Raw genomic sequence first — 16,079 nt, 5'->3', positions numbered from 1 at the left:
TACTTAAATACATATAAAACACCCATGACTCAGGAACAAATATCTGTGCTCATCACACAAATAAATGGCCTTACCGGGATTCGAACCCAAGACCATCAGCTTCACAGGCAGGGACACTAGGGGTTCTGTTTATAATTTTTTTATTTCGAAATGTATTCCAGAAGTTTTTTAACTCGTAAACAGAACTTGCAAACTGAGAGAAATATTCTTATTGAGAAAATTTAAACTTCGCCAAACTTTGTCGCTGCAGACTAAAGTAGAATATAAGAGGATGTTCTTGGTATATTTTATTTAAAGTATACATAAATTCAAAACCTGGTAATAACAAAACATGAACAGAAATTCTCCTTATTGCACTCACGTAATAAAAAAAAATTGGAATACTTGAAGAACTTTCGGATTAAGAAATGATGAGTGACAGATAGGGTCAGAAATAGAGATATTCTAACTTGGTATTTACTAACATGAGGGTTTTCTGTTCATAACTATACAAGTCAGTAATTTTGTATACAATTTTAACTTAGAATGTAGTTGCGGAAGTGTGTACATTGGTCAAACCAAACGAAGTGTGCAAGAGAGAGTGAAAGAACACATAGCGGCAGTAAAAAATCGCCAAGTAAACAAGTCCGCGATCGCTGAACATCTACCTATATTTACATGCGGCGCAAATCACTGGATTGAGCTTCATAAACCAAAAGTTGTCTCCACTGAACGCCATTATTATCCTCGAGTTGTGCGAGAAGCGATTGAAATCAAGAAGCACCCCAGAAATTTTAATAGGGAAGATGGTTTTAACTTATCGGCAACTTGGGGACCAGTGATCCAGAAGTAAAGCCAAGGGATCTATCTTCGGATGTGTACGCGGATGTTGTGAGTGTTGCGTATCGGACTATTGTGTGTACATTACATTTATGTGTAGTGGGTGGTTTGAAAATGTGATGTCTACCTCAAACTTTAAATGCACTTTTCGTGGGGTAGTCACACAAATCTCTGTTTTGACATTTTGCTGGGACGTCAGTTAGCCGCGACCACGACCAGTGAAACCTGTGTCGAAACGTCGGTAAATAAAGGTAACAAAATAAATTCGCGATAGACCCGTTTGTAAATGTGATTTAATATTAGCTTATCTCTTCAAAAACAAAAATCGACTTCAAAAAGAACAAAATAAAATATCCTTTTAGGTATATGCTAGCGCTTATAATACGTAGCGCATATAATAAGAACAATTTTCCAAATCGATTTATAAATGACGTATTTCTGAGGTAACAGGTACAAAAAACGTTTGAAGTCATTACCTCCTCCTTTTTTTGAAGTCGGGTAAAAATGTGAACAATATGTAATTTAGCATAACAACAGCAAAATCTCGTTTTCCAGACGCAGAATGTCGCCGGCAGCTTCGTTCTCCCAGCGATGGGCCCGCGACAATCTCACTCGCGCCGCCTCACCAGACGAACTAGCCACGCTGGACTTATTCCTGACCACCTGCAGCGGGGACGAAGGCGAGGCCGCCAAACGCGCCAGGCGGTATTATGAGGCCAGAGGCCCGGGCGGGCTAACTGAGCTATGGCACAAACGACATCCGGACGACGAGGATATTCTATCTAGCTGTCAAGATGCGTAAGTCAACAATAATGCACACCCTTACTGCGTGTCTTGGCGAACTAACTTCGTTGGACTTATTCCTGACCACATGCAGTACAAATGAGGGCAAGGCCACGAAGCGTGTCAGACGGTATAACGAGGCCAAAGGCCCGGGCGGGCTAACTGAACTATGGCCCAAGCTACATCCGGATGACGAGGGTATTCTGTCTAGCTGTCATGATGCGAACTTACGCATCATGAAATGTTGACTTATACATTAAAAAACCTCACCCCTGCTGCATCTCTTGACAAACTAGCCACGTTGGAGTTATTCCCGTCTACCTTCAGCGGAGGCCGTCAAGTATAGTTGACTGATCAGAGTCGGGGTTACTATATACCACTTTTGAATTAATATGTAGGCCCCACATTAAAACAATGCCTATCCCGGTAGCAGCCACAAAGTTACAATCGCTAATATCACGGATGATACGGCGCTTTTATGACAGTTTAAAGACTAATGACTTAACTAAAGTTCCATTTTCCGTTCGCTTTACGCAACAATCTCTAAGAGTTTAAAACAAGTACGCATAAGTTTAGCCCCGTTTAAAATTTAAATATGAAATATGGTTGGGAATATCGTAATAGTCGAACAAGGCTATGTAATTCTGTACAGTTGCTAGAGGGCGGTAGTTAAACTTCTTAACGAAACCAGTGTAATTTAGCACGGGAAATTGATGACCTTAATATATTACTTCAGTAACCTTACCTAGGCGACTTCTGAAATCGTGTAAAACATTAAACTCATTTAAACTTAGAACATTTTTAAACGAAATTTCAAAAACCGTTGTCTTACAGTTATTTATGTTCGCGTATTTCGTTTCGACGTAGCCACAGTTAAGGGCTTTAAAGCTTAACCTCCTCCTCCTCCTTAAGCTCCATAACTATATGGGAGGACCCATATAATTATGTACGTAATAAATATAGATTAGAAATGGGACAAGGCCGGAGAAGAAGAAGATAAAAATATAAATAAAAAATAATTAAAAAAAATAGTGAAAATGGCTTTAATTTTAAAAGACTGTGATAAAAATAGATAATGAAATTGAAATAGAATGTTAAATTAAATCTTTATATTTTATAAATAATACCTACTACTAGTCACTTACCTGTGTTATACAATTCTATATTCTAAATACAATACAATATGTGCAACTAGAATCTTTATGCATGCAAAGGAAATACATAATAATAAAAAAATGTACTTAATTATGGTGGAATAAAGGCTATTTTTATTTTTTTTTATTTTTATTTAAAGTGGCTTCCATACGCGTAACGTGACGGTAATACATACACTGCCTACTTTTTATAATTTTACACAAATTTTGAGTTATAAATTGTCCTAATCTTTTTGAAATCGTGGTGCCCTGACTCGTTGAAAGTAATATTTCAGTAAATACGGATGAACGGAGCATACATATGCACAAGAAGACTCAACTCGCCTATGAAAAGCGTCGTAGCATATTGCTATAAAATTGCTTTTGCGTTCCTATTATTGTAGAACGTTTACAAAGAACTTCATAGTTGAACGAACTAGCACATTTCATAAACAATTGTAATAAATAAGTTAAGTTGAGCGAAAGTATAGGTATTTCATATATTTAGTTTATCTAGGATTTCTTTGAATTATGAACGACATAAATCTTTTTTGGAAATTGTTATTTTCATTATCACGTCGGTGACAAACAAGGATAGGTGATGGTGTGCGGTTGCAGTAGCCTACGAACGCTAGTAACACCAGGAGTATCATACGAGTTACCGACTCTTTTAGAAACTAAACTAAAAAATCTTTGAGGTTTAAAACAATCGTTTAAATGAATTAAAAAAACTTGAATCTGTTTCTTTTTCCAGCTACATAGTGCCCCTCCGAGCACGCAGCGTTGGCGGACGACGTATGACGTTGGTACGGTTACCAGCGCCGACAGCTCTAGACAGACCTCTCTCAGCGAGGGCGCTGCTGGCCCGCTGGCTCATGGTCTTAGATATACGGTGAGCACAATGTAGCCATTTTGATCAGAACGTAAGACTAAGAAGTAAGATCAGACACACGGTATCGCCAAAAGCCTATATATGCTAGATGAGTATATTGGATTATAATAATATCATGTGTGAAAAAACGTTGGGAACAGTTTTTGAAGTTAATTAGCAATTCTAGAGAACATTAAAGTTCTTTAAACAGTTACATAACTACTTAAACTACAAGAGTAGTTACAAAACTGGTGGTTCAAATTATCGAATTCATAATTTTGGATCTTAGCCAGGCCATTACTACATTAATTGATCTGTCCCACCGGTCAGCGATGGCTTCACCGAAATGTTTGATGAAGGTGGACATTTGCGAATGTATTAAACTATTACATTTTGTAAATACGGTGCCTTTAGTACTATCTTGGCCGCACTGTAGTTATCCTTTGTAAACCTATTTGCGCGAAAAGTAATTTATCTATCGCGAATTTCCAATAACTCCTCTTATTATAACGGTCAGACAAAAGAGATATTAGTTTCCTTTGTTGTCTATCGTAGCTTGTTTACTTATCCTTTTAGCTTTTTGAAATAATAACAGTTTGAATAATTAATATTGTTTTCGTAACTTAATATTAGTTGGCTATTCAAATAGATTGTCTATTTCAATTATTTTGGAACTTTTGATTTGATGAAAAGAAGTTATTTTGGGACGGGTAAATTAACGAAAGGGAGAGAATATTTATATGCCAAACTTGCCAACTTACTTAAATTACTTTATACAAAAATTAAGGGCTAATTTGATGGATAATAAATTGTTACAAAAATAGCATTATTTAAAACACTAACTAAAATTCTAGCGACAAAATTTTAACATAAACTCGTAGCGTGGAAATGAAAGGTGGATGAGTTTTTAACTCAGCGTTGCATTTGTAGTCAACCTTAATATGTCAATACCCATTTATAAATCAAATTAACGTATGCCTAATCATTTCAGGTTACGAGAAGATCAAACTCCAGGAGAAGAAGTAGTGTTTATAGATGTTACTGACTTACAGCCGGCTCATATCAAGAATCATTTTAAAGGCACCTACTGGAAGGACTTCATTTGGTGTATGAAGGTAAATGCCTAATCATTGTTTTTATTTAGCAAGTTTCTGCTTTTTAAGTTTCTGCTTTTTGTTTCACCGTATGATAAGATAGGATAAGATAAGATAAGATAAGATAATATTTATTGTATAACTGTGTACACAGAGATGTTGGCAATAATACATTTAGGATGCAACAGTTTGTCCATCACGGACGTACAATATACTTAAGACTAACCTATAACTAAATAACAAAATTAATACATGCATGCACTATTGTCATAAGCGTCAAATTCTTTCATGCTGTAGAACACTCTACTAATAAGCCATTTTTTAGAATGGTTTTAAATTGTTTGCATTCGACTGACTTTATTTCAACAGGCAACTTGTTAAAAACTTTTATTGCTGCAATGTAGGCACTTTTATCCATAAGTTTATTGTTCACCTTTGGGATACGATAATTATATTTATATTGCACGCGCAAGTTATCATTAATTGAGGACAGTTTTGTGAAATACTCTCCATTGCGCTTTACAAAGAGGCAAAGCTCGAGTATGTAGATTCCAGTCATGTCGTCAAACATTCACAAAAAGAGCAATACACCCTATGTTTTCTATAAAGCTAAACTACGGCTTAATTCACGAAAATACATACTCCTTTTTAACGAACTTTTCGACATCTTAATTCTACTAAATGGAGTCGTCGGAAAAACAACTTTCCTCCTTGCTGAAGAGGGTTCTAAATTTAACTTAAAATAGGTTAGAACACGTCTTCGACATATTTAGCTCGGAGATGAGACCCAATTAGGTTGGCTGCACACGACTGTGGGTTTCTCGCTCGAATGCCTCCATAATTGCCATGCGCCGGAGAGATGAGACCGCTCGTGGTAGTGTTTGTTTAACGGAATTTTAATTAGGTATTGGTTTTGATTGTGGTGCCACTAGTATAAAGACTAGTACAAAATGTATTTTCTTAGGATGCCGTCTGCTACCGCTATGCAACTTGGCAATGAAAATAGCAATATAGATGGAGTGCTTTTTTGGTAACATTTGCGTAGATTTTTAAGCCAAGAAGTTGTCTTTCTTTACGGACCACTTTAATCGAAACAAAATCTATAGATAAGATAAAAATTCGGTTAATATTTTTAAATAATAGTAGTATCGCTCTGTTATCAGCTGTAATTCGATAAGCAGAAGTAGATTTAGAATTTCCAAACACCAAACAGATAGTTCAGATGCAGAACTATTTGTTTATTCAATTATTGTGTTCAGTAGCTATTTACTTCACGACGGTATTCTTTTGTAAATACCTACATCACCAACACTAGTTGCACACATCACACCAACCAGCACTACAGCCAGCCACAGACACCAACACAACCAGCCACATCCAACCAGCTACATCTAACTAAGACTAGTTAGGGCCACTTGCACCATTCACTAACCCGGGGTTAACTGGTTAAACTTTTTTTTTTGTAGTTACCATGATTACCAGTACAATTTGACACTGGGTTACGGGTTAAAAAGTTAACCCCGGGTTAGTGGATGGTGCAAGTCGCCCTTAAAGAACAAAAGTTTAAGGCATTCAAGCTCATCCTTAAATATTGTTGCTACCACGATTGCCCTACAACCGCTACCTCTATAGTTAGAAACACTATCAACTAAGTTAATCAAATCATCTATTATATCAGTCAGCCTACCCCACCCGCTTCTCCGAGGTCCACGTGATCAACACCCAGCGCCTGAAGACCATGTCACTGCTATTGCTCCACCTGGGCCTGTACCCCTGGCGACGCAAAGTGGTCCAGATTCACTCGGGTGACGAGCAGATCAATACGGCTATGGGTGTGGACTACTTCCCTGTTGAAGGGCTGCCTTATGAGTATGGCGGGAAGGCGGGAGCCATGAAGGATCTAAATGGTGATCTTTAATTTTACTACCTAAAATAATGTACTCGTGGATTCGTTCGTATGTAAATAAAACTGAGCCCTTATGATTTAATTTAATTTGTGCGTCCTTATACAACAATAATAAAGGATAGCAATAATGATTATTAGGTATCAAAAAATCACTTGTATTATAAGTAGAAACCCGTTCGTTTGGGCATCGTCTTGCTTTTGTTTATGACATCATCATCCATCATCTCAATTTAATACGCCTCAAAGCGCCACTTTTTGTAACTATAGTCTGTAGGCGCTCTAAGTCTGCCAATCCTGAATTTCATAGCATATAGTATTTGAATGACTCCTTTTTTCAGATGAATGGACTAAGAAGCTCCTCTCAAACTCAAAGTGGCTACAATCTCAAGAACGTAAATACTACGACACATTCCTAAAGCCCGAAACGCGCGCACGAACGCGGCATAAGAGCGCCGTGCGCGTGCGCGGCAACATAGGGTCTTACGACATGATCACACGCACGCACTCCTGCCGATCCCTGCACCGACATGATGACTTGGATGAGGGGACCTATGGGGCATATCGGACTTTGAGAATTAGAACTGATAAGGATTTCAATGTGTGATATTCAGTTTTTTTTAAATCCAATTGAGGATTGTTGGTAAAAAAGACAGTAGCTACATAGTGGCATAGTTAGATGAACTGATGTCTGGGTTAGTGTCTTTAATGAGATAACCGCAATGCATTATAAACGTAACTTTATAATTTACTTTAGATTTTTTACTATTTACTTTAATTTCATGCCTGATACCACTTTCTATGTAATTAATTAAATATATATGATAAGATCTACCAATTTAGTTTACGTTTTTAACTGATTACTTAATGTATACAACATATAAAAAGTGTCTAGCTCATTAAAAAATATACCTTAAGGAACAACAAAGTCGCACTTAAAGTATCGTGAGACATATTTCAAAATATTTATCAGTACGGTTTACAACAAAGTATATAACTATCTTCCACGGGTTACATGCGTGCTACTGCTACATATAGTGTTTCCTGTTCCTGTAAAAGTAGCTTATTTTTTAGATGTCTGTGTAAACCTTAAAAAATTAAAGTTTTACTAGTTAGTTAGTTTTTTTTTTTTTTAGTTTTTTTTTATTAGTTTCTGGCTGGACCATAATTATTGACACTAAATTTTTAAGAGAAACATACTCATCGTTATGTTTAATCAGAGTATAGGTACCTACGCATATAAACTAAATATGTGATATATCATGTATCGATTTCATAAATTTATTTTAATTGAATAATTTCCTCGTTTTGAAGGTATAACAATTTCAATATAATTAAAAAAAGTAAAGCATTGTGATACTTGTTTGGTTAATATAACGCTATAATTTATTACATGAACAATGAATATTGTTTTCATTTACCTTTAAGAAGTTTAAAATTTGTGCGGATTATTGTTAACAACAATAATTAATTAAGCTTATACTACAAACTAACAGCTATATGCTGTCATCTACGCGTCCCCTTTAGTAAAATAAGTAGTTGATTTACCTATAAAACACGATCCTAAAATCACCCAATTTTATATGATAGCTTTTTATATTTAGGATTTCAAATCTGTTTTACAGAAGAAACGACTTCCAGAAAAATCAAAAAAATATACACTTAAACCAAACCAAACTCTATGATTTTTAAATTCATTACAATCATAAGTGAACCTGCACGTGTAGAGAGATTTTAATTATTAAGGTATTTTTTTTAAATCTACGTACCAATAATTTAAAAAATATGTACCGTCCATTCATCAGATACTAAATATTTATTTAATCTTTATTGCACAAAAGAAAATACAAATGTACAAAAGGCGGACTTAATGCTACAAGGCATTCTTTACCAGTCAACCTTCGGGCAAAGCAACAATATGACAATGCTCAAGAATAAACATAATATTAATAATAAATAGAGTGTTATTTTTTACCTTTGCAATATAGACCACACACCGGTACGCCCAATGAATCTTCAACCCAGCAATTTATCCTTGTCACACACAACCTGTGCCTCGTGTCGTCACTAATGCTACTGCTTTTACCATCCGCAGTATTTGTATTTTAAAACCCATTTTATACCTTATTCGACTAACATAACGAGTATGCATGTTAAAAAAGCGAAATATGAAGTAAGTATATCGAATCGCTGTTATTCCAAGCAGGATGGTGAACCAAATTTCATAATATATTCAATTGACAATTTAGGTGTCTCTGATAGTACCTACCTAATAATAGTAGATTGTTAACCAAGTAATGAAAGGCACTCATTTCCGCCGAGGTTTAGTCCGAGGCTGGAATGATGCCTTTCACCCGAGTTAAACACTACTTTTCATTTCGAATACGAGGAAAGTAAAATGCATGTGTTTTTTTTAAAACATGATTAAGTATACATTTTATAGTATTTCTTGAGGGTACTTTCAATTAACAATTTAGGCAAAAGTATAGGTTTTTCATGGAATGAGGAATTGGGGAAAAAACATCAGAATTGAAATTGTATAATAAGTCCATTTAAACCCAAATTTCTATTGCAAAAAAATCGTACTTGGAAGTTGGAACGTAAAATGCTCTAGTGCAGAAACGTATCATTTTCTGCACACCTTTTAGAACGACAATGACCCTCATTCAGAGTATAAGAAATGAAAAATGATCATCGGACACACTCACCGCCTACAATAAAATTCGAGCAATGCCGTAAATCCTTACTTTCGCTAGCACGATTGCCGATTTAAGTGCACACAATTATTTGATTTATTTTGCCATTATTACTGAAGTAAAGGTATGTAGGTTTCACTATGTTCTTTTAATGCATGTCTATTGTCTGTGTGCTGTGTGTTTAAGAATAAAAACTATTCTATTCTATTCTTTTCTACATAGGTAGTTTTTATGCTTGTTGGTGACACGTTAAGGAGATTCATTGTATTTTTTTAAATCATATGATTATCTGAGAGTAATTAGGTATATCATTCATTGGGCGTTAAAATTGTTAAATAACAAACGAAACCGTCAACGCCCTCTATACGAGGCCAAAGGTAGTGGCGCCATCTGATCGAGAATCAAATTTTCGTGATTTTTCGAGGCACGTTTTTTCCTTAGACTGTATCCATCTATTACGGAGCTATATCTATCTTTGTTAGTAGGTAACGAATGTTTTTAAATTATAATTATATTGCTTGATACTTATACAGAATTTAAATTGTATATGACTTGACGATCATAATATAAATTCGTATAGATTAGACTACAATAATTTATATTGTAATGTTATATGTATAATTAAAAATAACAAAATATTTTTAACTGAAAAATTTGGTAGACTGTCAGAAAACCGTGGACAAAAAGTATAGGTACTGTGGAATATTATAATGCTCAAAGTCACAAACAACCTAACTTTATATAAGGTTTCTAATTTTATTATTTAGTTTGAGAACAACAAATTATTAAGGGAAAAGTGCTGCTTGAAAATGTATATCACATCATGCGCCGGGTTTCATCGTGTACAGTCTTTAATTTAATGTTTATGTACCCATTTTTCCATGTTTATCGACAAACAATTGGTTTAAAGTTGCCTTTCAAATCGAATATAATCTTGGATAAAATGGAAGGTTCCGCGAAGATAAAGGACGCTCACTATTTTTCAAAATTGTCGCAGTATTTTCGGAATCCCTTAACTCTGGTCTGGCTAATTACTTATTTTTTTTTAATTAGGAGCCTATAATGTTCCACTGCTGGGCAAAGGCCTCCCCCCACTTTTTCCAGTCTTCCCGATCCTGTGCAGTCTCTGGTCATTCCTTTAAAAAGGAGTCTAACTCGTCCCGCCATCGCCGACGTGGTCTGCCTGATCCTCGTTTTGAGCTGGGCTGCCACTCTGTGGCGCTTTTGGCCCACAGCTCGCTCGGCATTCGGCAGACATGACCAGCCCAGTCCCACTTTAGCCGGGCTGCTTTCCGAGCTACGTCGACTATTTTTGTTCTATTACTAACCCAGAATATCTTAATAAAACGTAGATCGTACCAAAAATATCCAGTTCGTTATGTACGGTGTACGGGTATAATTTTTCAAGTAGCCACCGTAGAAACTTATCCAATTAACGTCTGACAGTCAAGTGGCAAGTTTGATGCTATCTCGAATGCTTGAAACAGTCTGAAAGTGTAAGGCGCTTCTGGATAAATCTGCGGAGTGCTGCGCAGCGTAACAATTTACAGTGGAACCACATTATTTTCATTAAATAGGATATTGTATAGAAAGAGACCTCTAGAGAGCCCAAAGAGCCGATCCTAAACCAAACAATGGGATCGGGAGAGAAAGAAGAAGAAGACACAGGCGGCAAATTTAAAAAGTAGGAGCTAAAGATCGCTCTGCCATAAAACTTTTGAATTTCGCGTTTTTCTACTAACAAATTTGGCTTACCAGAGTTTAATTATTTTTAAACAGAAATATACTTTCAGAGATATTGAGGAAGAACGGTAAAACGCGCTCGATCGCGAAATCTTCCATCGCAGGTTTCGTGCGGCGCGCCTAATATTTCGTTCCTTCCTAATTTCCTGGCTTTACGGGCCCCTCTTAAAGGATTCGACGGAGAGAAAACCCTGTCTCGAATATCAGATAGGTATTACCTATGTAAAATCAACACCCGTGAGTTTCATCGTTTAAAATTAAAATACCTAAATGATTTCGTTATTTGAGTTTTAACGAAGTGAGCATAGTTTTAGACATATGAGGCCAGAAAGAATCTGTACCTCGACTGAAAAGCGTGACAAGTACCTATTTTGCCGTAAGCGTAACTGTCTTTGCAATTGTCATCGTCTCTGTCGTGTTGACTTGTCACGTTTGTTCCTCTAGTTAAGACATCTTACTACACTTACTGGTCTGTCTGAACACTTCTACCAATCGCCATGCGCAGGAAAAGCAACAATTTGAGATAATGAGCGCTGATCCGCTCTGACCGCGCTTTCTAATCGCGATATTGAAAAGCCGAGAGAAAACGGCCATTATTAATTAAACGGCACGTTAAACAATGCTTCGCAAAGTTTGTTTAGCTTAAAATAATAATGTGTAAGATTGTAAGCTGTTTGTTTCCCAATAAAATAAAATAAAAATAAAATAAATAAAAATGATAATATTTTTATTAGATAACGTAAACTTTAAATATGACAGTGAGTACCTTTTAGCAAGGAGGGGAAGAGTGGATCAGTTCGGTTTTATTGCAAAGATTGTAAGGTCCGAATTTCAGCTAAAACAAATATTAAAAAAAAAAAAACGTTTATTCAAAGATCTTACTTACAACTAAATACCTATTTTCTTCTGCCAAACCACACAGTGGTTTGTTGGCAGACGAGGCTCCTTTGCGTTTGTGTTAGCTGTTGATATGCAACTTAACTTTATCTTAAACCTAAACTTACCTACTTAACCCTTACTTACTTAGGACTTATGTTCGCCATTTAGGACTAGGACGATTTGTGTATGTCTTTTTTATTAATTGGCGTTTTGATCGCCACCGATGGAGACAAATCACAGGAGCTGCAAAACCAAGTGGTCACGATCCTCAGTAATGAGGAACCGACAAAGAAGAGAAGAGACATCGCCACCGACAGGTAAAACTATGACTGCAGGCGTAAAATTTAGAATTAATCTTCATCAATATACTTAAGGTTTACTTTTTCAAGATGTAGGTAAGTATACAATATTAGATGCAATACCATTTTTCCGTTGAAGGAAATTGATCTATTCGCAATAAGGCAGTGCATTTTTTTTAACAAGAAGAAGAAGGCACCAGGCTTTATTAAATATAATGAAACTGGAAAAATGCAAAATGAGCCGGAACAGATAAAATCAGATGATCTACATTTTGACTGCCAAAAAACCGAAAAAATGCAGTTTGGTTCAGTGTTACGGAATTGCAAACTGACACTGCGTACGTATTATATAACTTTAAGTATATATGACGATGTACAATTACTACAATTAAAATATATTCTATTCTATTAGCTCATTTTTACAGTCTGCTCTGAGATCTGCTCACAACTGCACAACATCATTAACAAACAATTTTACGACTTGACAAGCGACTCGGTGTGATAGCGCTACCATAAGTAGTGCAGTTCAACCTGTACAGGCAAAACTGCGCAGGCATAGGTATCCTAGCTTAAGATAAACGCTAAAGTCTCGTAGTCTTCTTTTACTATATCTCTGAGACTAAAAAGAGTTTGATTGATTGTTTAGGGTTCCGTACCCAAAGGGTAAAAACGGGACCCTATAATTACTAAGACTCCTCTGTCCGTCTTTCCGTCTGTTTGTCACCAGGCTGTATCTCATCAACCGTGATAGCTAGACAGTTGAAATTGTGCGGATTATTGTTAACAACAATAATTAATTAAGCTTATACTACATAGTATAGATAAATAAAAATACAGCTATATGCTGTCATCTCCGCGTCCCCTTTAGTGAAATAAGTAGTTGATTTACCTATAGAACACGATCCTAAAATCACCCAATTTTATATAATAGCTTTTTATATTTAGGATTTCAAATCTGTTTTACAGAAGAAATGACTTCGAGAAAAATCAAAAAATTATACACTTAAACCATCTACGAGTATGTTAAGGTTTAAATTGATCATGGACCGTGATAGCTAGACACTTGAAATTTTCACAGATGATGTATGTATGTATGTATGTAAACACTTTATTGTACATAAGACAGATTACAAACACAATAAAAGAACATAAATATATACAATGTACAAAGGCGGACTTATCCCTATAAGGGATCTCTTCCAGTCAACCTTTGAGCAATGTATTTCTGTTGCCGCTATAACAGCAAATACTAATAAAAAGTACGGAACCCTCGGTGGGCGAGTCCGACTCACACTTGGCCGGTTTTATTCATAACGATATGTCATTTCAATATTACCTATGTGTACCTATACTACCTATGTAGGATAATAAGTCAATCCAACTGTAATTTTAGTACCTGATGGGAAATATGAACAGCTTACAAAACCAACTGATCTTTATTAAATACCTGGAAGTGCTCTGATGTTTAAGCAAAGTTTTAAAGAAAACATGTTGGTGAATCCGACAAATCGGCGAATGTGGAGCCACACGCAATGCGCGTCGCGCACTAGTAATGACAGTAGGGTGTCCAACTCTTTTCAAAATTTAATATCATATTCATATTAATTTGTTTATTGCATTATTGCACATTTGCATTGGTAACACGATACGAAGGCACAGCAATTTATTAATAAATTCTATAACATTAGTTATCATCAAAAAACTGCGATAGAATAGAAGGTACTTTTAATTGTTTTTCACGAAATACTTCGTTTTGGCTTGGCAAAGTAGCAATTTATTGAAATCTTTGATGGATTGGTAGTATGCATCATTTTTGTAAATGGCTGGCTGCTCTAGGAGTGATGATTGGTATTTCATCAATTTCATGTAGCGATTCACTAATCGTGAATATAATATTTAATAATATATCTGTAAATCGTTATATCTGTAAAAATATTTTGTTTTTACTTACAATTTTGAAGGAAAAATTTACTTTAAGTATATCTGTGATTGAAAATAAGGCAAGACGTTGCAATGAAATGTAAAAGATTTTAATTATAGTGGAGTGAAATGGACTAAGTATAATTACTTTGTAAGCGTTTTCATTGTGTTCCATTTTTAATTAAATCTCTTTGTACTCGATTCGTGTATAGGTACGTGATGTTGACTTGATGTCCACAAAAAAAATGTACGCATGGTCACACGTTTCGTAAAAATAGTAAAAATTTATTAAAGCCAGTACTGCTATATTTAGCAAGCATTTCAGACATACGAGTAATACGGTTTAAAATCCGATTACGTCATCATAACACCGTTGCAAACGTACAGTCGACAACTTACATTAGCAATTCGACGACCCTTATTCCGTTCTAATTAAGATGCATAAGTATAATGTTTGATTTATGTTGATAGGTGTACAGTCACTTGCAATAATATGTTACTCTTCGAAGGCCGCAAAAATATGTGGCACTCTCTTATGGCTCTAGAAACGTTGTAACGTGTAACGTTGTATTATTGCAGGTGGATCTACAAGTTGACTTATACAATGTAACATAGGAAAACGGGTGAAAATTGGTACATATCTTGATACGGTGTAATTGTATACTTTTGGATAATTCGTGTTTATGTATATTGTTGTGTAGACGTAGGGACCCACAATAGTTATTTGTGCAACAAGAGAGGAAAAATGGTTTTTCTTGCGAGTGTTTATTTTGAGTCCCGAGAAAGCGAAAGATTCTAAGGTAGAATCTTGAGCGTAGCGAGGGACTCAAAAACACGAGATGTAAAACAACTTTACTCTCGTGTTGCACACATAATTTTTCACCTCAGTAGTGAGAACATATTAAAGGTTAAAATGTATTTCGAATTACACAGTATAAACAGAAAAAAAAAGTATTATAATATGTACGATACGATACGATACGATACGGTACGATACGGGACCGGACCGGACCGGACCGGACCGGACCGGACCGGACCGTACCGGACCGTACCGTACCGTACCGTACCGTACCGTACCGTACCGTACCGTACCGTACCGTACCGTACCGTACCGTACCGTACCGTACCGTACCGTACCGTACCGTACCGTACCGTACCGTACCGTACCGTACCGTACCGTACCGTACCGTACCGTACCGTACCGTACTGTACCGTGCCGTACCGTACCGTGCCGTAGCGTACCGTACCGTACCATAAAAAAATGTAATAAAAGTATGAAGTTCATGGCCTTCACTAAATTAAAGGTGCGACGAAAGGGAGTCCAGGGAGTGACGAAAGTAGGCTTGTTCGAGCTGCTGAGGTGAAAAGGTTTTAAACATCATATTGTCTTCGGTTACCGCGATAGTTACTCATGAAATAAAACTATGAAAACGGATTATATCGCGCATATTGAATTTATAATACATCCCGACGTTTCGAACCCTTTACAGCGTTCGTGGTCAACGGGTGACTGAGGAAAAATTACAAAGTGCAAAAATACCCACATACTAAAAATAATGAACAATCATAGACTATAAACTTTAAGGCTGATTGTACATGCAAAATCGGTGCATAATGCTAGTTATACACTACAATTATTTTCAAGTCAAGATATATATATATATATATACGCGATAAAAACTACGCCGGCTCCAACCCTACACCACGGACCCGAGAAGATTTAATTCCCTCCTAAATTGTAGGAGGGTATCCCAATATGGGACCGGCAACAAACTCGGCGGGACACATCTTTTCAAAACATATTATACTCGGAATGTCCAACATCATCCAACACTAAGGTCTCACAGTCTATGTCTCGCTTGCTCCTTTATCAGATGGACTACAGGATCCCAAGCTAATGGTAGAGAAAAGCCATCTTCCCTATTAAAGTTTGAATATT

At 36.1% G+C, this 16,079-nt stretch overlaps 1 protein-coding gene across 1 annotated transcript; it reads left to right on the top strand.

Moving 5' to 3' along the window:
* The first annotated feature begins 1,374 nt into the window (after positions 1-1,374).
* Positions 1,375-7,424, top strand: LOC134750383 (uncharacterized). The gene is made up of 5 exons (XM_063685545.1): positions 1,375-1,617; positions 3,490-3,627; positions 4,598-4,721; positions 6,379-6,607; positions 6,945-7,424. Exons 1-5 carry the CDS (start codon positions 1,382-1,384, stop codon positions 7,208-7,210), a joined length of 993 nt encoding a protein of 330 aa, XP_063541615.1. The 5' UTR covers positions 1,375-1,381; the 3' UTR covers positions 7,211-7,424.
* Positions 7,425-16,079: the final 8,655 nt, after the last annotated feature.

This window comes from Cydia strobilella, chromosome 19 (genome assembly GCF_947568885.1).
Source record: "Cydia strobilella chromosome 19, ilCydStro3.1, whole genome shotgun sequence".
Lineage (NCBI taxonomy): Eukaryota > Metazoa > Arthropoda > Insecta > Lepidoptera > Tortricidae > Cydia > Cydia strobilella.
The sequence above is the reverse complement of the archived record's forward strand: the minus strand, read 5'-3'. Positions and strand labels throughout refer to the sequence as shown.

What these genes read in the sequence shown, in the direction of transcription:
- LOC134750383 (XM_063685545.1), top strand. Translation starts at nt 1,382, where the DNA reads ATGTCGCCGGCAGCTTCGTTCTCCCAGCGATGGGCCCGCGACAATCTC. An exon ending in CTCATGGTCTTAGATATACG is followed by an intron (nt 3,628 to 4,597) that starts GTGAGCACAATG and finishes TAATCATTTCAG; the next exon opens with GTTACGAGAAGATCAAACTC. An exon ending in AGCCATGAAGGATCTAAATG is followed by an intron (nt 6,608 to 6,944) that starts GTGATCTTTAAT and finishes TCCTTTTTTCAG; the next exon opens with ATGAATGGACTAAGAAGCTC.